The sequence below is a fragment of the Salmo salar genome, chromosome ssa01 (assembly GCF_905237065.1).
Source record: "Salmo salar chromosome ssa01, Ssal_v3.1, whole genome shotgun sequence".
Classification (NCBI taxonomy): domain Eukaryota; kingdom Metazoa; phylum Chordata; class Actinopteri; order Salmoniformes; family Salmonidae; genus Salmo; species Salmo salar.
This window is the reverse complement of record NC_059442.1, coordinates 163,728,395-163,752,204: the sequence shown is the minus strand read 5'-3', so window position 1 is coordinate 163,752,204 and position 23,810 is coordinate 163,728,395. Positions and strand designations below refer to the sequence as shown.

Below are 23,810 nucleotides of genomic sequence, written 5' to 3'. Positions count from 1 at the left end.
CCCAAGCTAGCACCAGTTAGCCGTGAGCCAGGCGCATCTCCTGGCTAGCAAACTAAATTACTACAACTACAATACCTCTTTCACCATCTGGCTTGGATCCTTTGTCGACATGGTGCCCCGCCGCACCACCACGACTGGTCTGCCGACGAATACTCCATCCGCTGTGCCTTCAACCGGCCTCCGTCGGACGTCGGAGCAGACGCTTCTACTAGCCCCGGGCTACTAACTTTAAACGCCGTGTCGCATGCGTTATAGCGTAGTTGCGACTATACCGCGGCTTCCCTGTTCCATCTATTGCTGCCCCCTGGACCCTATGATCACTTGGCTACATAGCTGATTTTACATTTTTATATTTAACATTTTAGTCATTTAGCAGACGCTCTTATCCAGAGCGACTTACAGTAGTGAATGCATACATTTCTTTTTTTTTTTGTACTGGTCCCCCGTGGGAATCGAACCCACAACCCTGGCGTTGCAAACACCATGCTCTATCAACTGAGCCACACGGCTGCTGGACTGTCCATTAATCACGGTACTCCATTCTGTTTATTGTTTATCGGTCAGCCCCAGCCGCGAACTCAGGCTCTGTGTGTAGTTAACCGACCCTCTCTGCCCAGTCATCGCCATTATACCTGTCGTTGTTTTAGCTGATCAGCTGTTGTTGTCTCACCCGTTGTTGTCTAGCTAGCTCTCCCAATCAACACCTGTGATTACTTTATGCATCGCTGTATGTCTCTCTCAAATGTCAATGTGCCTTGTATACTGTTGTTTAGGTTAGTTATCATTGTTTTAGTTTACAATGGAGCCCCTAGTTCCACTCATCATACCTCTGATACCTCCTTTGTCCCACCTCCCACACATGCGGTGACCTCACCCATTATAACCAGCATGTCCAGAGATACAACCTCTCTTATCACTCAGTGCCTGGGCTTACCTCCGCTCTACCCGCACCCCACCATACCCCTGTCTGCACATTATGCCCTGAATCTATTCCACCACGCCCACAAATCTGCTCCTTTTATTCTTTGTCCCCAACGCTCTAGGCGACCAGTTTTGATAGCCTTTAGCCGTACCCTCATCCTACTCCTCCTCTGTTCCTCGGGTGATGTGGCGGTAAACCCAGGCCCTGCGTGTCCCCAGGCACTCTCATTTGTTGACTTCTGTGATCGAAAAAGCCTTGGTTTCATGCATGTCAACATCAGAAGCCTCCTCCCTAAGTTTGTTTTACTCACTGCTTTGGCACACTCTGCCACCCCTGATGTCCTTGCCGTGTCTGAATCCTGGCTAAGGAAGGCCACCAAGAATTCTGAGATTTCCAAACCCAACTACAACTTTTTCCATCAAGATAAAACTGCCAAAGGGGGAGGAGTTGCAATCTACTGCAGAGTTCTGTCATACTTTCCAGGTCTATACCCAAACAGTTCGAACTTGTAATTTTTAAAATAAATCTCTCCAGAAATAAGTCTCTCACTGTTGCCGCCTGCTATCGACCCCCCCCTCCCCTCCCAGCTGTTCCCTGGACACCATTTGTGAATTGATTGCCCCCCCTCTAGCCTCAGAGTTCGTTCTGTTAGGTGACCTAAACTGGGATATGCTTAACACCCCGGCAGTCCTACAATCTAAGCTAGATGCCCTCAATCTCACACACATCATCAAGGAACCCACCAGGTACAACCCTAAATCTGTAAACATGGGCACCCTCATAGACATTATCCTGACCAAATGTCCTCCAAATACACCTCCGCTGTTTTCAATCAGGATCTCAGCAATCACTGCCTCATTGCCCGTATCCGCTGTGGGTCTGAGGTCAAACGACCACCCCTCATCACTGTCAAATGCTCCCTAAAACACTTCTGCGAGCAGGCCTTTCTAATCGACCTGGCCCGGGTATCCTGGAAGGATATTGACCTCATCCCGTCAGTCGAGGATGCCTGGTTATTCTTTTAAAAGTAATTTCCTCACCATCTTAGATAAGCATGCCCCGTTCAAAAAATGCAGAACTTAGAACAGATATAGCCCTTGGTTCACTCCAGACCTGACTGCCCTTGACCAGCACAAAAACATCCTGTGGCGGACTGCAATAGCATCAAAGTCCCCGCGATATGCAACTGTTCAGGGAAGTCAGGAACCAATACACACAGTCAGTCAGGAAAGCAAAGGCTAGCTTTTTCAAGCAGAAATTTGCATCCAGTAGCACAAATTCCAAAAAGTTTTGGAACACTAAAGTCCATGGAGAACAAGAGCACCTCCTCCCAGCTGCCCACTTCACTGAGGCTAGGTAACACGGTCACCACCGATAAATCCATGATAATTGAAAATTTCAATAAGCATTTCTCAACGGCTGGCCATGCCTTCCTCCTGGCTATTCCAACCCCGGCTAACTGCTCCGCCGCCCCCGCAGCTACTCGCCCAAGCCTCCCCAGCTTCTCCTTCACCCAAATACAGATAGCAGATGTTCTGAAAGAGCTGAAAAACCTGGACCCGTACAAATCAGCTGGGCTAGACAATCTGGACCCTCTCTTTCTAAAACTATCCGCCGCCATTGTTGCAACCCCTATTACCAGCCTGTTCAACCTCTCTTTCGTATCGTCCAAGAGCCCTAAAGATTGGAAAGCTGCCGCGGTCATCCCCCTCTTCAAAGGGGGTGACATCCTAGATCCAAACTGTTACAGAACTATTTCCATCCTGCCCTGCCTGCCTGCCTATCTAAAGTCTTCGAAAGCCAAGTTAATAAACAGATCACTGACCATTTCGAATCCCACCGTACCTTCTCCGCTGTGCAATCCGGTTTCCGAGCCGGTCGCGGGTGCACCTCAGCCACGCTCAAGGTACTAAATGATATCATAACCGCCATCGATAAAAGACAGTACTGTGCAGCCGTCTTCATCGACCTGGCCAAGGCTTTCGACTCACCGTATTCTTATCGGCAGACTCAATAGCCTTGGTTTCTCTAATGACTGCCTCGCCTGGTTCACCAACTACTTCTCAGATAGAGTTCAGTGTGTCAAATCGGAGGGCATGTTGTCCGGACCTCTGGCAGTCTCTATGGGGGGTACCACAGGGTTCAATTCTCGGGCCGACTCTTTTCTCTGTATATATCAATGATGTCGCTCTTGCTGCGGGTGATTCCCTGATCCACCTCTACCCAGACGACACCATTCTGTATACTTCTGGCCCTTCATTGGAGACTGTGCTAACAAACTTCCGAACGAGCTTCAATGCCATACAACACTCCTTCCGTGGCCTCCAACTGCTCTTAAACGCTAGTAAAACCAAATGCATGCTTTTCAACCATTCGCTGCCCGCACCTGCCCGCCCGTCTAGCATCACCACCCTGGACGATTCCGACCTACAGTATGTGGACAACTATAAATACCTAGGTGTCTGGTTATACGAAACTCTCCTTCCAGAGTCATATTAAACATCTCCAATCAAATCTAGAATCGGCTTTCTATTTCGCAACAAAGCCTCTTTCACTCACGCCGCCAAACTTACCCTAGGAAAACTGACTATCCTACCGATCCTCGACTTCGGTGATGTCATCTACAAAATAGCTTCCAATACGCTACTCAGCAAACTGGATGCAGTTTATCACAGTGCCATCTGTTTTGTTACCAAATCACCTTCTACCACTGCGACCTGTATGCTCTAGTTGGCTGGCCCTCGCTACATATTCATCGCCAGACCCACTGGCTCCAGGTCATCTATAAGTCTATGCTAGGTAAAGCTCCGCCTTATCTCAGTTCACTGGTCACGATAACACCCACCCGTAGCACACGTTCCAGCAGGTTTATCTCACTGATCATCCCCAAAGCCAACACCTCATTTGGACGCCTTTCCTTCCAGTTCTCTGCTGCCAGTGACTGGAACGAATTGCAGAAATCGCTGAAGTTGGAGACTATTTCCCTCACCAACTTTAAACATCAGCTATCTGAGCAGCTAACTGATCGCTGCAGCTGTACATAGTCCATCTGTAAATAGCCCACCCAATCTACCTACCTCATCCCCATACTGTTTTTATTTACTTTTCTGCTCTTTTGCACACCAGTATTTCTACTTGCACATCATCATATGCTCAGTTATCACTCCAGTGTTAATCTGCTAAATTGTAATTATTCGGTCCTATGGCCTATTTATTGCCTACCCCGTGCCTTTTGCACACACTGTATATAGATTTCCTTTTTTCCCCTACTGTGTCATTGACTTGTTTATTGTGTTATTGGCTTGTTTATTGTTTACTCCATGTGTAACTTGTTGTTGTTTGTGTCACACTGCTTTGCTTTATCTTGGCCAGGTTGCAGTTGTAAATGAGAACTTGTTCTCAACTAGCCTACCTGGTTCAATAAAGGTGAAATAAAAATAAAAAAAAATTTCAAAAAAAGACTTGACGCTTGGAATTTAGGCCAAGGAGTTCAATCTTGGTTTCATCAGACCAGAGAATCATGTTTCTCATGGTCTGATATTTCATTAGGTGCCTTTTTGCTAACTCCAAGCCGGCTGTCATGTGCCTTTTACTGAGGAGTGGCTTCTTTCTGGCCACTCTACTATAAAGGCCTGATTGGTGGAGTGCTGCAGAGATGGGAAAACCTTCCAGAAGGACAACCATCTCCACAGAGGAGCTCTGTCAGACTGACCATCGTGTTCTTGATCACCTCCCTGACCAAGGCCCTTCTCCCCCCAATTGCTCAGTTTGGCCCGGCGGCCTGCTCTGGGAAGAGTCTTGGTGGTTCCAAACTTCCATTTAAGAATGATGGAGGCCACTGCTCTTGGGGACCTTCAATGATGCAGACATTCTTTGGTACCCTTCCCCAGATCTGTGCCTCCACACAATCCTGTCTCGGAGCTCTACGGACAATTCCTTCGACCTCATGGCTTGGTTTTTGCTCTGACATGCACTGTCAACTATGGGAACTTATATAGACAGGTGTGTGCCTTTCCAAATCATGTCCAATCAATTGAATTTACCACAGGTGGACTCCCAAGTTGTAGAAACATCTCAAATATGATCAATGGAACCAGAATGCACCTGAGCTCAATTTCGAGTCAAATAGCAAAGGGTCTGAATACTTATGAAAATAAGGTATTTCTGTAAAACAAAATATATAGATTAGCAAAAATTTCAAACCTGTTTTCAGATTGTCGTTATGGGGTATTGTGTGTAGATTGAGGGGGGGGGGATATTTCATCAATTTCAGAAGGCTGTAATGTAACATTTGGAGAAAGTCCAGGGGTCTGAATACTTTCCAAATGAATAGGCAAGTCCATCTTAGCCCATTGCCTAATGTCAGAATTATCGGTTTCATAAAAAATATTCATCCTTTTCTATGGCCTCTGCCATGTAATATGCTGCAGTTATTTCTATGGCCTCTGCTATGGTAATATGCTGCAGTTATTTCTATGGCCTCTGCTATGGTAATATGCTGCAGTTATTACTATGGCCTCTGCTATGGTAATATGCTGCAGTTATTTCTATGGCCTCTGCTATGGTAATATGCTGCAGTTATTTCTATGGCCTCTGCTATGGTAATATGCTGCAGTTATTTCTATGGCCTCTGCTATGGTAATATGCTGCAGTTATTACTATGGCCTCTGCTATGTAATATGCTGCAGTTATTCCTATGGCCTCTGCCATGGTAATATGCTGCAGTTATTACTATGGCCTCTGCTATGGTAATATGCTGCAGTTATTCCTATGGCCTCTGCCATGGTAATATGCTGCAGTTATTACTATGGCCTCTGCTATGGTAATATGCTGCAGTTATTACTATGGCCTCTGCTATGGTAATATGCTGCAGTTATTACTATGGCCTCTGCTATGGTAATATGCTGCAGTTATTACTATGGCCTCTGCTATGGTAATATGCTGCAGTTATTACTATGGCCTCTGCTATGGTAATATGCTGCAGTTATTACTATGGCCTCTGCTATGGTAATATGCTGCATTTATTACTATGGCCTCTGCTATGGTAATATGCTGCAGTTATTACTATGGCCTCTGCTATGGTAATATGCTGCAGTTATTACTATGGCCTCTGCTATGGTAATATGCTGCAGTTATTACTATGGCCTCTGCTATGGTAATATGCTGCATTTATTACTATGGCCTCTGCTATGGTAATATGCTGCAGTTATTACTATGGCCTCTGCTATGGTAATATGCTGCAGTTATTACTATGGCCTCTGCTATGGTAATATGCTGCATTTATTACTATGGCCTCTGCTATGGTAATATGCTGCATTTATTACTATGGCCTCTGCTATGGTAATATGCTGCAGTTATTACTATGGCCTCTGCTATGGTAATATGCTGCAGTTATTACTATGGCCTCTGCTATGGTAATATGCTGCAGTTATTACTATGGCCTCTGCTATGGTAATATGCTGCAGTTATTACTATGGCCTCTGCTATGGTAATATGCTGCAGTTATTACTATGGCCTCTGCTATGGTAATATGCTGCAGTTATTACTATGGCCTCTGCTATGGTAATATGCTGCAGTTATTACTATGGCCTCTGCTATGGTAATATGCTGCATTTATTACTATGGCCTCTGCTATGGTAATATGCTGCATTTATTACTATGGCCTCTGCTATGGTAATATGCTGCAGTTATTACTATGGCCTCTGCTATGGTAATATGCTGCAGTTATTACTATGGCCTCTGCTATGGTAATATGCTGCAGTTATTACTATGGCCTCTGCTATGGTAATATGCTGCAGTTATTACTATGGCCTCTGCTATGGTAATATGCTGCAGTTATTACTATGGCCTCTGCTATGGTAATATGCTGCAGTTATTTCTATGGCCTCTGCTATGGTAATATGCTGCAGTTATTACTATGGCCTCTGCTATGGTAATATGCTGCAGTTATTACTATGGCCTCTGCTATGGTAATATGCTGCAGTTATTTCTATGGCCTCTGCTATGGTAATATGCTGCAGTTATTACTATGGCCTCTGCTATGGTAATATGCTGCAGTTATTACTATGGCCTCTGCTATGTAATATGCTGCAGTTATTACTATGGCCTCTGCTATGGTAATATGCTGCAGTTATTACTATGGCCTCTGCTATGGTAATATGCTGCAGTTATTTCTATGGCCTCTGCTATGTAATATGCTGCAGTTGCTTGACTGGTTCCCCAAGTGACATCAGTCCATTGTTTCAGAGTACCAAACATACAAAAAGTTCAAAAGTACTTTTGTAACTATTAGTTTTAAAATTCATATTTTTTTTGTCATAAAATGTTTACTGAAAAACAGTACAATGGAGCCTGGTGACAGTTTCCTTATCCATGATACCCTTTGAAAATGCGTACGACAAACCAATATTTACACTGTTTAACAAAAGGAATATAAGCAGCATTATCTTGACATTTTGCGCTTATCTTTTGGATCCAGATGCTAGTTTGGTTTAAATACACCCCTGAGATACTATGAAGTGGAGGTCCCTGAGTTTTCTGTTTCTGATCAGAAAAAAACTGTTCTCTACATTTTTATACCACAAAATAATCAAAAGCGGTATGCAGTGCACTAATGGAAGTTTAGATGTATCACATCTCGGTTTAAATCATAGTTATGTTCTTTTACAATTGTAGTTTTGTCAAAATAGGAATCTTACAGTATAGTTAGTAGTTTTGACTAAGTACATTTCAACAATGTGGGAAGGATCTAGCTCAGCCATTATAAATGTGATTGGTTGAATATGATTTTCCACACTAGCCGTTTTTGTTCCAATCTTCAGGTAGTTCACTTGCTGTAATTACAACCTTGGAAAAGGGTTTAGGATACATGGAAGATTAAATTACTATTCATTCTGGAGATTCCATGGCCTATAAACTAAGCCTACTGGGAAAGGGGGATACCAAGTCAGCTGTCTAACTGAATGTGTTCAACTGAAATGTGTCTTCCACACCCCTCTGAATCAGAGAGGTGTGGGGGGCTGCCTTAATCGACATCCACGTCTTCGTTGCCTGGAGAACAGTGGGTTTAACTGCCTTGTTCAGGGGCAGAACAATATTTTGTACCTTGTCAGCTCGGGGATTCGATCCAGCAACCTTCCGGTTATTGTCTAGCTCCTGAAGTTTTCTGCCATTTGTCACTGAAGGTTGACCCATCAGATAAACAGTAAACACATTTGACTTAGCTATGGTTAGCGATTTGATTAATGAGAAAGACAATGTAACCTGAGTTGTGAGGATTACAAGCATAGCCATTGTATGTAAATCAAGATGCCTCATATTGCATTTACCCGTTGGCACTTGGTGCATAGCAAAACATCAGCTTATGTAAGCAGAGGTAGCGTTCCCTTAAGCTTGGCCAACACAGGCTCCAGCATGACTCCTACAATATGAATGCTTGCTTGCATGGATGGACTGGTGGATAACATTTAGAAGGCAGAGCTGAATGTTAAGTGTTGGCTTCTTGGTGTTTGAGTCTTTAGGCAGCTGAGTACAGAAAGTGGAGACATTTGGCAGTGTACAATGCTAACATGTTGACAGCGTCATCTTCATCTCAGACACACAGAACTAAACTCTTGCAGAATTGTCAGACGCTCGATTATGTTCTGGGGGAGATGTATGAGTAAATATACTAAGAAGCAATGTTCCCTCAATTTGTTTTGCCACTGAGCAACATTTTAACATGGAAATAGCTGTAATATCATTCAGCCTACAGTAGCAGCCAATATGTGGTGTAAAATGTAGGCCTACATTCCATGAGACTTTTGGAAAACAAACATACAGGGATTGACATGAATTTGTTTATCTACATGTCCTTCAGACAAGGTGGCTGAAAATGTTGTGGTGTTTGATGCAAGAAACCACTTTACAAAATAAGATTAATTATTATTCCCATACCGTTATTACAGAGAATTGGACACATTATGCTGCTCTCTGCCTATTGGCTAATTAGCTTATTCAAGCCTGCCTCAAAATACAACACTGCCCCTTTAAGACATACAAAAGTTCTTTACCAGTTTAGGGCAAGTCTATGGCCCAAATGTCGCCTCCCCTACTAAAATTTGAATGATGCGAAGCCCTTGCAAAATCATGAGTTCATCGTGCTGATGGAATTGAGTAAAGGTTAATTGAGGATTCTTGTCTGGGGTTTAAGGATGATTAGTCTTGGCCGACAGCTGAAACCTCAATTTAGGGCAGTAGAATGATGTTAAATTGAATGACAGCCTCCAAACCACTACATTTAGTCTACCTCAAGTTTTTATTTACTAAATCTGTAGTTGATCTTATGGTCATGCAAGAAATCTGGAAAAGATGGAGGGGAAACTGACACTCAGACCTAAAGCTTGAATCCCAGAAATATGCTGGCTGTACTTTGTCTCTAAAATGTGTACAACCAGCTGTTTTCTTGGCTGGTGATTGTAACCGTTTTATGTTTGTTTTTAGTACATTGCTCAAAGAAACCTGGGTGCTCTACCAACTGGATGAATGTAACGAATCCACTAAAGTTTGAAGACCTTTTTGCCCTAAACAACTGTTTCCATTTGTGTGGCTGTTTCGAAGGAACCAAATTGTATAGTCTCTTGTATAAGTGAGTGTCGGTCAGTTGAATTCTACAAATCATGTAGTGTGTCTCTTCTACTCTGCTTAGCAAATGGGTCAGGGTTGAGTATATTTTCGTTCATGGTTGTTTTGCCTAAGGGAGCTCTACCGCTTTGGAAATGCTTACTACTGGATGGAAGGGTCCATAATATCCCTGAATTTGTTCTCACTAGATGGAGTTGATTCCTGGAGTGTTACATACTTTCTCCCTAGATTAGTACACTGTTGTGTAAAACTAGAATGTGTATATTGCACACTCACAGGTAGAGCAGGTTGGCCAGATGCATAAACTATTGAATGGTGTTCTGGACTGTTTTCAAAGTTAAGCGTTATATAGCGTAATGTTAGATTCCCAGTAGCAGTGTCTGAGAATCAATCTCTAATATCCAAATGCAATTTGGTCCCACACACTGTTGATTTGTCCTCTGTCACCATCTGAAAGTCATTGGAACAGTAGTTCTGCAGTCTTCTCTGGTCCAGGAAAAAGCTGACACCAATGGCTTGTATTAGAAAGCATGACGTGCTGTTTGGTCGAGAGTTAACCTTCAGTCTGCCTTCGCTTTTTGGCCAAAGGCTCCATGTCATCGTCAAACAAGAGGATACATATGGAAATATGGGAGCTGTCTCTTGCAATATTAAACAGCGTCTATGTAGCTGTATCGCGTATCCCACTTATAGCCTAGATGTACTCCAGTTACGTAGTCTAATTTTGCTCCGGGTACTTGTGCAGTATGGCTCGTCAATGCAATTTGCTTAGTTGTTCATGTAATGACTCGTCGGTAGCTGGGTTAGAATGAAAATCCTTCATACCTGGCTAGTTGCCTTGAATATGAAACTGATAATTTCATGGACTTTTTCATAGTTATGATTCATCACTAACATGTTGTAAAAGTTTCATGTTGATCTGAGACTCAGTGATGTCATTCCTTCAGTTAGCCCCAAGGTTATAATGACCTTGTAAGCCAGGATTGTCTGCAGCACAATTCGTCTTCCATCCGTTCCATAGCCGATAGCCCTATTCAGACGGGATGTACACGAGCACAGATCACCACATTTTGTCATTTTAATCCTGTCCTAATCTGCCATGTCAGTCATTTAGATTTGACAGGAAGGTTATTATCTCAGCACTAATAACCTGCTGTTTCTCAGGAAAGGTTCTCTGATAATATTTATCCTGTGGAATTGATTCATCTCCAAATACGTCAGTTAATGAAATGATCTGCGTACAGTTCATGGTTCATATTCATTGTTGTTGAATTTGGCGAACTAAAAGCCAGTAATAGACTCCCTAGATAAGTTGAAATATCTTCACACCTAGAACAGCCTCCAGACTACTGTCATAACGGTCCATTTTGAATGAGAAAAAAATCTATTGAATTACAGGGGGCAGTTTGGTAAACTAATCGGGCCCGACTCGTCCACTGTAAAAACAGACTTGCTGGGGTAATAAATACATAGCCAACGCTGTATAGTATACTAGTCCTGTGTGAATAGGGCTTTTGTTTACAGATTTATTTCAACGCCTTCTCTGTTTTACTGGTATTCTTTAATTCACACTGTAAAAAATGGTTTAGTAGATTATCTAAATCCAGACATGCAATTTAGAAAGAATGGTTAACTGATTTTTATTGAACAGAGAGCCCCAAGGCAACTGCTGTTCAAAATCTAGTAATATATTTTAAAAAATAAGTTGATCAATTGCGCTATACAGTTTGAATGCTTATAACGGGGCTTATTTCTTCATTTTTATCAGTCTATTGTTTTCCATTTGTGGTTACTAAGCACTACTGTGTGTGAGCTGAGGTAACCCTTGATGAGGTAAGGTACATTTTGTCAAGGCTGGGTGAAAACAAGTGCAAAGTGGCAAGTTTTCTAATTATCTGGTGATTTACTCTTTCCAGAAATTTCCAGCCATCGGCTTTTACAGTAGCATTTCAATGTATCACGTCAACCAGAATAGGCATTTATGAGTTAGCCTACATCCTAATATTTAACCTGGCTTCTTATCTTACTTTTAAGAACAAGCAGAACATATGGCCCCCTGTTCAATCAAACACAGATGAAGGAATGTGTTTACTCTATTGGAGGTGTTAACCATGTTTTAAACTGATACATCCCACAATCTGCTCCTCTCGCAGACATTGAGGGAAACCATATCTGTGAACCCGTCGTGCTGATTTTTCTCTCTCTGTGGTTGATCAAATTGGGGCCTTAGCTTCATTCTGTAGATCCCTAGATTCTCTCTGTAATAACTAGATGGCACACACCAGTCCATGGCCTGCTGTTGTGAATGTGTGTTTGCTCTAGAAAGGTAGGGTATTATGATGTCTGACTCCTCCATGTGAAGCCCTATATCCTCTGCATTAGCAGGGAGTCCAGATAGGTCCTGCTGACAACACAGGATGTTATTGAATTTTTCCTCGGTCGGTCACTCCAGTGCCTTAATAAACCCTGTCTAGTGGATGTGACCACAGGATTGGTCATCATTGTCTTGTTATTGGGTGCTGAGATGGTGCTACGCCACTTCTTATAACTCTTAAGTTAACTATAAGATGTATCAAATAAATGATATCTTGGGGCTCCAGCTATGCATTTGGTTTGCTAACTAGCTATCTAAGCGGCTAGATGGCAAGATCAAGCTTATTGGTTACAGCAGAGATAATCAATCCCAACCTGGATCAAGATCCCTGCTGCCTAAATTTGTTTTGTGCTTTGAAAAATAAAATGACATGTTTTTGGAAAGGAAATAGGGCCCCTTGTGTGCACTGCCGCTAATACCGTATGGTACAGGAACGGTATAAAAATCTGGAAACTGGCCAACCCTATCGAAAGAGGTTTTGTTGTGGCCCTGAGCACACAATGAGATCAAATATCAGTGGGATTAAAGGGGCAGGTTTTTGGGCCAACATTTTATGACCCTGGACAATGTTTTCACAGGATCGCATCACTAAGCCTACATGCTTACCAATGTTCACATGCTGACCTTCAGAACAGAGGAGCCGCTCAAACGTCCCTTTATGTAATCAGACACTCATCAACATCCACAAAAGCGGCTATGACAGTTTGGGGTCATCAGCACCTTAAACGGGTACAATACCAGGGTTTACACCCTGAACAAAAATATAAACGCAACATGTAAATTGTTGGTCCCATGTTTCATGAGCTGAAATAAAAGTTCCCAGAAATGTTCCATATACACACATTTTGTTCACAAATTGGTTGACATCCCTGTTAGTGAGCATTTTATCCTTTTGTCAAGGTAATCCATCCACTTGACAAGTGACATATCAAGAAGCTGATTTAAACAGCATGACCATTACACAGGTGCACCTTGTGCTGAGGACAATAAAAGTCCTTGCTTCCATTCAACCTAGAGCATTAATTAGTGAGGTTGGGCACTGATTTTAAGCCCGGCTCACAGTCGGCATTCCAGTTCATCCCAAAGGTGTTCGATGGGGTTGCGGTCAGGGCTCTGTGCAGGCCAGTCAAGTTCTTCCACACAGATCTCAACAAACATTTATGTATGGATCTTGCTTTGTGCACACGTGCATTGTCATGCTGAAACAGGAAAGGGCCTTCCCCAAACTGTTGCCACAAAGTTGGAAGCACAGAATTGTCTAGAATGTCATTGTATGCTGTAGTGTTCAGATTTCCCTTCACTGGAACTAAGGGGCCTAGCCCGAACCATGAAAAACCAAACTACCAAACTTTACAGTTGGCACTATGCTTTGGGGAAGGCAGCGTTCTCCTGGTATCCGTCAAACCCAATTTCATCCGCCGGACTGCCAGATGGTGAAGCGTGACTCATCACTCCAGAGAACGCGTTTCCATTGCTTCAGAACCTAATAGTGGCAAGCTTTACCCCACTCCAGCCGACGCTTGGCGTTACGCATGGTGTTCTTAGGCTTGTGTGCGGCTGCTCGGCCATGGAAACCCATTTTATGAAGCTCCTGATGAACAGTTCATGTGTTGACGTTGCTTCCAGAGGAAGTTTGGGACTCAGTAGTGAGTGTTTTACACGCTTTAGCTCTCAGCGGTCCTGTTCTGTGAGCTTGTGGCCTACCACTTCGCGGCTGAGCCGTTGTTGCTCCTAGACTTATCCACTTCACAGTAACACTTCACTTCACAGTACAGTTGACCTGGTGCAGCTCTAGCAGGGCAAAAATTTGACGAGCTGATTTGTTGGAAGGTGGGATCCTTTGACGGTGTCAAGTTGAAAGTCACAGCTCTTCAGTAAGGTCATTCTACTGACAATATTTGTTTATGGAGATCGCATGGCGTGCGATTTTAAAACAACCCAAAAAAAACATTTTTTATTTTTTTATACACCTGTCAGGAACAGGTGTGGCTGAAATAGGTGAATCCACTAATTTGAAGGAGGGTCCACATACTTTTGTGTGTATAAATAGCGTATCATATTAACTTAAATCTGCGCGAATGTCTTCCCACCCGATGGCAAAATGTGTAGAACTGCAGAATAGTTGCTGTAAAACTGAAACAGAAATGGTTCTGTAAATCATTTTATTCATCAAATACTTTCTCTGCTAACAGATTCCTCTGTACGTATTAAATTTGTTCTTAACCCCCGTCCGTCCGTCCGGACCTCACTAAAATTCACCCTGACTCCAGCCCTGATAATCATCTATTGTTAATGTAGCATTTCGGACTTTGTATGCAGTTATAATAGCTGTATACAATGTTTTTGACCTGCACTTAGTTTAAATGTTGTCTTTATTGCATTGAAGGAAGCTGTAGCGACATGGACATTGATGGCACATCGAATCATAAACATTACTATAGTATTGAGGGCAGAGCCATCTATCTAATATCTCCCGGCACAGTAGCTCTCCCAAGAGTCGTGTGAGGGTCACTTTGGACATCTATCTACTTTCACAGCAACATAGATATGATGGGCATCCCTCTGTGACTCCTTTTAGATAAAGTGCATGTAGGTTTAATGACAGGGCTGTCTTTGACTTGATCTCGGGATGAAAAGGTGAAACAATCCATCACACGCTCAATCGTCCTTAGGTCTGAAAAGCGCTGAGAAAAAAAACTATCATTAAGGTTTAAATCCACAACCCCAGTTTAGATCGTTAGCTTACTGCTCCCGCATAACATGTTTCTTCTCAGTGTTTTGCTAAATATTTAGTTCATTTGTTTTGATGTAAGTTTTTTGTAATGTCATTCTTGAACTCTTAATTTCTAGTCTTGGGTGGAGTTTGGCTTAATAGCAATTATAATACTGTTTGGGGTTATGTAGGCTATTTTTCATTGTTTTAGAATGCAAACATTATTTAGCCGTAAAATAATCAAATGGACAGTGGTGGCCACTGAACCACTACTGAAATACTGATTATGGAGTTAAAATGACACACTGAGGCCACAGTAATATTCATTATCTAGTTAACATGACAAACTGGGACCATAGTTTATATCTCTCACTGGCAGTGCTCCTGTGACAAACTCTAGTTTTGGGTTTGACTTGGCTCTCAGATCTTAATCTGTGTCATAACGGCTTAGATCAACTGCAAGCCGCACCAGAGACGCTGCTCCTCCTTTAGGTCACAACTCGATCTCCCCATCTCTGTCCTCTTGCTAAGAAGAGACCCAGTCAGTGACTCATGACAGTGCACTTTCCTGAGAAGTTGAAAAAGCCTTGAATTAATGGTTATCACTTAATTTATTGAATTTACTGTACAATAAAACAATTATGGAAGCTTTTTCTTCTCCCCACGTGTCCTTGAAGCTATACTTGTAATGCTCAGATTCTGTAGAGGCAAATGAAGCAGTTTTTTTTTTAACATTGTCATTATCTCCACATGGGTCATATTACCCGGAACGCTCTTCCTCTTGGTAGGTGGTGTTTGAACAGTGCCTGTCATAATGGGATGGATTTACCCATATATTTAGCACAGCTAAGCCTCCCAGACACGTCCTCTTGTACTGTATGTTGGCAACGCTGGTGCCAGGGCCCTGTTTTATCATTTCTAAGGAAGGGCAAGTAAATAATGGAAAACCAGTTTCCCCTCCGTTATTCAGCTTCCTGTTGGATATGACGTTTAAGAAGGTTCCACAGCCCTGTGTAGGCAGTGCCACTCCAAGGCACTTCCTGCTCTGTGTAGCCTAGATATTAACAGACAGTTGAAGGGTGTAGGCTGGAACCGACATGTTTCTATAGATGCTGGTGTCTGTGCCTATAGCCCATCAGGAGCTGCTCTATAGAATAATTACTGCTGTGGTATTTTTAACAACCCGCAGCAGTGAGCGAGTCAGCGGCAGGGATGATCGACCCCTGGTATTTTTTTTTTGCGTGTGTGTGTGAGTGGGAGACTGGGAGGGAGAGCTCCATGGCTCTACTCTCCTTTCTGATCCATTCTCAGCCTACGCACCCATTTACACATCTCCCAGTAAATACTATACATAGCAGCATGGTTTTTCAGAGATTTGTAGGATATTGACATCTTTCCATACATTTTGCAGAATGCTGATTGAGGTATATAGTTTGTCATAGGTTTATATTATCCATTTATTTCAGAAAATATGAACGATAGTGTTAGGACAATTTTTTTACAGAATAACAAAATGACTTTCTGTAAACGTCCATGTACAGTAAAAAAACGTCTTCTGCTAATTAACTTTAAACCTACAGTACTTGCATGTACAATTTTAACAGTGACACTGTAAAGCAACTTAGTAGTCACTTGTATAATAAACAGATCGCTTTATCTGATCTGATTAAATTGCTAATGCTGAACAGCTTGTTGCCATGTAAGCCACCCAGATCCACAGTGAATGAATGAGTCAAGTCTGTTGGAGATGTGATTACTGATAGTAGGGTAACGTGATCAAGTCACATAATGGGACTATAACCCCAAACACTGAATCTTAAATCGGGGCCCAGCAGAGCATGCTGGTGGTTGACGCTGTTGATTTAAGTAGTTCTCATGCTGTGATTTTAAATTGAAATGTTATCTGAAAAAAGTGAATTCCATTTAGGGATAGTGAAAACATGCTTGGATAGTTTTCTGCAACCATTTGCATATTTTCTGTTGTACAGTATTTATTAAGGGTAATAAACTGTATCGCCACCGAGAGTTATAGTAGTCGTGAGCAGTGCTGCAAATCATCCTTATAAAGCTGGTCCATATCAATCATCTTAGCTTGCTTTATTACTTTAACCTCAGACACCACAATGACGGGCTATGAAATGGGAGAAGTGACACTGAGATGAGTAGGAACGTGCAGAAAATTCCTTTGTAAGGTTATAGTCATCATTTATTCAGAGTTCATCAACTGTATTAACATAAAGACAATGAGCTCCATATGCTCAGCCTCACAAGACCCCCTTCACCACACAATGCCCCACAAGACCCCCTTCAACACAACGCCTCACAAAACCCCTTCACAACACAACGCCCCACAAGACCCCCTTCACAACGCCCCACAAGACCCCCTTCACAACGCCCAACAAGACCCCCTTCACCACACAATGCCCCACAAGACCCCCTTCGCAACACAACGCCTCACAAAACCCCCTTCGCAACACAACGCCTCACAAAACCCCTTCACAACGCCCCACAAGACCCCCTTCACAACACAAGGCCTCACAAAACCCCTTCACAACACAACGCCCCACAAGACCCCCTTCAACACAACGCCTCACAAAACCCCTTCACAACGCCCCACAAGACCCCCTTCGCAACACAACGCCCAACAAGACCCCCTTCGCAACACAACGCCTCACAAGACCCCCTTCACCACGCAACGCCCCACAAGACCCCCTTCAACACAACGCCTCACAAAACCCCTTCACAACACAACGCCCCACAAAACCCCTTCACAACACAACGCCCCACAAGACCCCCTTCACCACACAACGCCCCACAAGACCCCCATCACCACACAACACCCCACAAGACCCCCTTCACCACACAACGCCCCACAAGACCCCCTTCGCAACGCCCCCACAAGACCCCTTCGCAACGCCCCACAAGACCCCCTTCGCAACGCCCCACAAGACCCCCTTCGCAGCGCCCCACAAGACCCCCTTCGCAACGCCCCACAAGACCCCCTTCGCAACGCAACGCAGCGCCCCACAAGACCCCCTTCGCAACGCAACAGAAAGCCTCCCACATGTAGCTGGCGGGGCATCAGAGTAGCGTGAGCAAAGCGCTCCAAGAAAAACATCTGAAGGTGTGCCTTTCTAAACACTGGGCCACGAGCCAAATGCACACACTCCGGCTGAATAGATGTAAGTCTGTTTTGCTGCTGTATTCCTGTTTCAAAACGCATTAACACAAATGTCAATTGTTATGGCAAGTCTCAAACGGTTAATTGAAAAAGATAAACAATACGAAACACCCATTAGGAAAATGTATTGATTAGAGGTCGTTGCCATTTCTCAACCTATTTCCACTTATCTCAGGTTACTCAAAGGGTACATCTACTCAAAGCATTATCCACTATGATGCTCTGTCCTCATCTAGTCATAAAACCTTTTGATTTGATGGAATCATTACTTAACATAAAACTATTAAAACGGCATCGTAACAGTAAAAGCATGCCTCAATGATGCTGAGGGGACTGGCTATGAGCCTGTGACGTTACCAGCTTTAATGATCTGCTATAGATTTCCACTGAAGGATCTTGGTTAGTACATGAATAGTAGAAATATTGGATGAAATGTAAATGGTAAAGAGAGAAAAAAATGAAGTTTCACTTTTTTGAATGAACTTCCCCTTTAATGGCAATTTAAACCAATGATTAGTGTAGTTCTATCAGTTGGAAACAGTGTTGATGAGCTAATCATAGCTACTCTGACTATCCTTTTGTGTTTTACAGTCTCATGAGACTAATTTGCTGTGTCCCAATGTTGTAGGGTAATTCATTTTGCCTTGTTGGCCTGTCACACCCACTTTTTTTCTGGTGGATATACGTGTGGTCTCGGGATATGTTATGGAAGTGAGTCAGTACATATGGAGGACACAACAGTTGGTCATACTGACAGCCTGCCTGTATTTAGTCATATGGCTACAATCTCATATCTTGCTGCTTTTTGTAAACACAGATCTAAAATTAATTAATTTTAATTTCTGCTCGGCCAGGACTAATTTTGTGTTTCAGTTGCACATCTACACTCGGATGACAAATCTTTGCTCTCGTCTTCATGAATGTGGGAATTTCATGTCTGAATAACCATTCTATGAGCAGACAGAGCTCTGAATCTGTAGCTACTTTTCTCTGGTAAAATGCGAGATTAACTTCAGCCAAAACAATAGATGTAGCTGGCTACATGTCTTTCTATAATAAACAGAAGGTATGATGCCCATGCATTGTTTTTGCAACAAAAAAACCTTGCTTTTTCATTGTAAGCTAAATTATGTGTGTGGCTGCTAGCCAAATAGTGTTGCACTTCTGTTGTAATCTGCCGAATGTGTTGCACTAATGTATTTTCTGTGAATGAAAACTACAGTTGCATGTTCCTGGTCACGTTAATGAAGAAGAAAAAAAACGTGAATTTCAGTATAAAACGCAGGTTTCAATTTCTTCTCAAATAATTTCTGATTTCTGAAAGTTATTGCAGCCCCTAGATTGAACCACATTTTGACAATCCCAGTTTGACAAAACCAGAGAGGAAGAGGTGAAGCGAGAGGTTTCACTCTCGACATAATCTCTGCTTCCCGTCTTGAAGACTCCCATTGTTAGGGCGGAGACATGAGCATCTCATTATATACAGATCTCTAATAAAACACAAAGTACCACACCGTGGGAAAGAGGCTGAGCAGCACTGGGGAGAAACGGGAGCAGCCTGAGTGCTGCAGGAGACACCAGGAGACATGGTTCAGCAACATTCTCCCCTGCATACTGTCAAGTAACAGATGGCCAAGATGATTACATCAGGCCACTGCTTCAGTGATCACGTGAAGCCATGTTGATGACGACAGGCCACTGCTTCAGTGATCACGTGAAGCCATGTTGATGACGACAGGCCACTGCTTCAGTGATCACGTGAAGCCATGTTGATGACGACAGGCCACTGCTTCAGTGATCACGTGAAGCCATGTTGATGACGACAGGCCACTGCTTCAGTGATCACGTGAAGCCATGTTGATGACGACAGGCCACTGCTTCAGTGATCACGTGAAGCCATGTTGATGACGACAGGCCACTGCTTCAGTGATCACGTGAAGCCATGTTGATGACGACAGGCCACTGCTTCAGTGATCACGTGAAGCCATGTTGATGACGACAGGCCACTGCTTCAGTGATCACGTGAAGCCATGTGACCACAATATGGTAAACACCAGTATAAACTCTTGCTATGTTTCTATACATATTTGGACAACATATTTCATAAGCAGTGAGGATTTGACACGTGGCTTATATAAAGATGAATTTGTTCAGATCGTCAAAACACAATAACTTGTCTGTGGATTCCATTGTTTAGTTAAGGAATTGGCCAAGAGTTAATTATCTAACCAATGAGCCCATTCCCAGCGGTGAACATTTACTGCCATTTTTATTTTAGTCCAACAAATTTCTACTGAACATGGCACATACCCAAAATTGTCATTCATCTCTGGTGTGAGATGGTCCCAAATGAAATGTTTTTGACATTTTCACTGACCGACTCAATCCAACGCCAATGCAACTACATTACACCTCTGAATTTTGTTAAATCAGTGCTTTTGGGTCCATAGTTGTGCAAGATTAAGCTGATGGCAAGTCTAAGAGCTGTCATGTTTATTCATAGAAAAACACATGTTCACTGTCCAGAAAATTAAGATTCTCATTTGCAAAACTTAACAGCTCACTGAAATGCCAATTTGATCAAGCCTTTTTAAACTCCAATATGTCATGATTGTTAGACTGTGTTTTATACTCATCCCGCTGACTTGTTTTAGGTTCATTTGAGTGACTGTGTTGCGGGGGAAGGGGGCTGTGCTATATTAGGCATGATGGACATTGTGGTTCATAGTGTGAATTTATTTAGCCAGCCCCTCATTTACATCTTGGCTTGTTGGAATAATTGGAACCAGCTGTGTAATCCCAAGCATGAATAATTTATTTGCATTTAATCGCACTTTGAATTCGGTAATTGCTCTGGATTACTGATTTTGCTCGAATTACGCATTGAATTAATCAGAAGTGGTGTGAAAACAGTGCTGTTTGCTCATTGGGCTAATCAGTCCATTAGGCATCAGGTGTCTACCACAAGCCAGAGGGTTCTGCTCAGTGTTTTAACGTGGCAGGTTCGGTGACCTGTGGCAATTTTTTTTTCAACTATATACATTTGCCTTAGTTTTGGAAAGGGAGGAGGTTTGTCCTTTCCCTCCCTCTGTCCCTCCCTCTTCCTCTCTGTGTGTAACGCACAGACGTTGGCGTGAGAATCTCACTGGAACTATCGCTCTGAATCCGAACACTAGTGGAGCGATGCTGGAGAAGGCAGCACTGCTGGTGCTTTGAGAGAGTGTGGACGTGTTCTATGATCATTCCTGCTCTGTCTCTCTCTTGTTGCCTCAGCTTCAGTGAAACACGCTACCCCCCACTACCCGCTACAGGGGCTGGAACAGCGCAGGGGCTCTGGGACAGCTGTGAGTCTAGGAGCTTCTCCAGGTCTCTATCGCTACTGCTTGGTCTCGTGTCTGTTTTGGAGCTGCCTTTTTGATTTTTGGGGGAAATGATCGGAGTAAACAGTGTCCAGGGGACAGGCAGCCATCGGCGGCCCGGCAGCAGCTCGGTCAAATATGGCAGGGAGGAGTCGATGCGTCGGGCCCCGCAGCACCGCTCAAAGTCACTCAAAACGTCCCACTCCACCGAATTTGCATCTGAAAAACATAAGAAGGACAAACTAGAGAAGGACAAACAGAAGGTAAAAAGCATTACACTGCTTGATTGTAAATCCAGTTTTGGAGATTACGCTTTGGGAGATTCAATTAGGATGAGACGGAGAACAAGCATTATTGATTCTGAAGTCAAAGGCACGTTTTTTTTCTCGCACGGCATTTACAACTGACTGGAATAGTTTGAATATATCCAGGCAGCTGGTTTTGAGTTGCATGGTTTGTGCATTGGAGCTTTTCTCCTTAACTCGACATCTGTTTAAATCAATAGTCTTTTTTTGTATTACTGTGGGTGAGGACAGAGCTTTCCAGTAAGTAACCACTTGTTAGACCAAGGACTCTGTCTAGACGTGTTAGTGTTGAGCCTGCAGTGTTACTGGTCTTAGGGGACATGCCAGGGATCAAATGGCTGCATTTCCCTCCTGGTTAAATGCTCCTTTTTGTATTTCCACTGAATATTATTTGGCCGATTTGGACGCGGCATGGGGCTTTTCAAAGTGATGGATGCTTTATGCCTCCCTTTTCTCTTCTCCTGCTTGGTTACTGACCGGAAGGAAGCGTCCGTGTTGTTGGCCGGCTGCGAGTCCAGTGCTTTTGTTTTCTTCTCCCCTCATAAACATTGATAACGTTGTCACCTTTCCCTCAGCTGTCAATAGATCTCTGTAATGCACTGGAACACTGCTAGTTGTGCATGTTAACATGTAGGCTACCACTATATGCCTCGCTTTATTTAGCCTTATGGTCTTAATGTTTTTAGAGGTGTGTGTGTGTGTGTGTGTGTGTGTGTGTGTGTGTGTGTGTGTGTGTGTGTGTGTGTGTGTGTGTGTGTGTGTGTGTGTGTGTGTGTGTGTGTGTGTGTGTGTGTGTGTGTGTGTGTGTGCGCGCGCGCGTGCCGACGCAAAAGGCTTTAGATGTGATGGAAGCTGTCAAGATGTCCATACATGGTTTTGAACCATCATACACAAGCTCAAACAATTAAAAAAAATAATGTATACTAATAGATATGATTTTCTTCACAGGCCTTGCACAACTCAATCAAAAACGACAAGCTGGAATGGGCCATGTAAGTAAGATTCTATTTTGAATTCTAAACATAAGCATTCATGGGCCAATGGGAGAGCATGTTGATACTGTATATGAATAAAATGTTTATATAGCTAGATCTACCCTGGCGTCTTCCACTCCCTACTACTCTACCTACTAGAACGAACGAGGTGACGTCTCAGCATTTACACTGCCCCAGTGTACCATTCTAAAGGGCAACATGGCAACATGATCCCATTAATAAACTCTGTTTCAGATGGCCTAATTGAATTACATTGGGCACATATTATTTGTGTTGCAGGCCTCGTGAAAATAAATTGGAACCAATGGGCGCCACAGTCGATTATCTAGTTGGTGGCAGATGAATTGCGCAAATGTACTCCACTGAAAATATGAAGTGGTTAAACGATGCAGAGAAATACCGTGTCAGTTATGTGTTGCGTAAATCGAGTTCTCCAGGGAGCAGGGAGTGTTCAGTCGATAAGAAATCATGTTTTTATTTTCATTGTTTGTAGACATTTAATACGTTTACAACAATGCGCATCAAGTTATACAGGATGACATTGAATTTATAATTTGGGACTCATCTAAAATGACTCATATTGCATCTTATCATTTTTTACAATTATTTTCGTAAGACTAAAGAGACCCGTAGGACTATGTGAATATGTATGCGTTTTTTATATCATCCCATGCTAAATGATAGGACAGGTGACGGCTGAGCAGTGTACTGTAATTAGCATTAGAAAAACATGACAATCTGTCTCCCTGATAAAAGTAATAAGGAAAGAACCTGGCCTATTGTGCCAGTGGTGATCTACAAAGGCCTCGCTACAACAGGCCAGTGGTGATCTGAAAGGCCTCGCTACAACAGGCCAGTGGTGATCTGCAAAGGCCTCGCTACAACAGGCCAGTGGTGATCTACAAAGGCCTCGCTACAACAGGCCAGTGGTGATCTACAAAGGCCTCGCTACAACAGGCCAGTGGTGATCTACAAAGGCCTCGCTACAACAGGCCAGTGGTGATCTACAAAGGCCTCGCTACAACAGGCCAGTGGTGATCTACAAAGGCCTCGCTACAACAGGCCAGTGGTGATCTACAAAGGCCTCGCTACAACAGGCCAGTGGTGATCTACAAAGGCCTCGCTACAACAGGCCAGTGGTGATCTACAAAGGCCTCGCTACAACAGGCCAGTGGTAATCTACAAAGGCCTCGCTACAACAGGCCAGTGGTAATCTACAAAGGCCTCGCTACAACAGGCCAGTGGTGATCTGAAAGGCCTCGCTACAACAGGCCAGTGGTAATCTACAAAGGCCTCGCTACAACAGGCCAGTGGTGATCTACAAAGGCCTCGCTACAAC

At 43.3% G+C, this 23,810-nt stretch overlaps 1 protein-coding gene across 9 annotated transcripts in view; it reads left to right on the top strand.

Annotated features, from left to right (window-relative positions):
• Positions 1-23,810, top strand: part of psd3l (pleckstrin and Sec7 domain containing 3, like) — a 162,594-nt gene that overhangs the window by 106,278 nt on the left and 32,506 nt on the right. For all 9 annotated transcript variants that reach the window (XM_014144526.2, XM_014144518.2, XM_014144552.2 and 6 more), the window contains one exon: positions 22,425-22,468. In XM_014144526.2, coding sequence (XP_014000001.2) covers positions 22,425-22,468 — 44 coding nt within the window. The remainder of the gene's footprint in view (positions 1-22,424; positions 22,469-23,810) is intronic.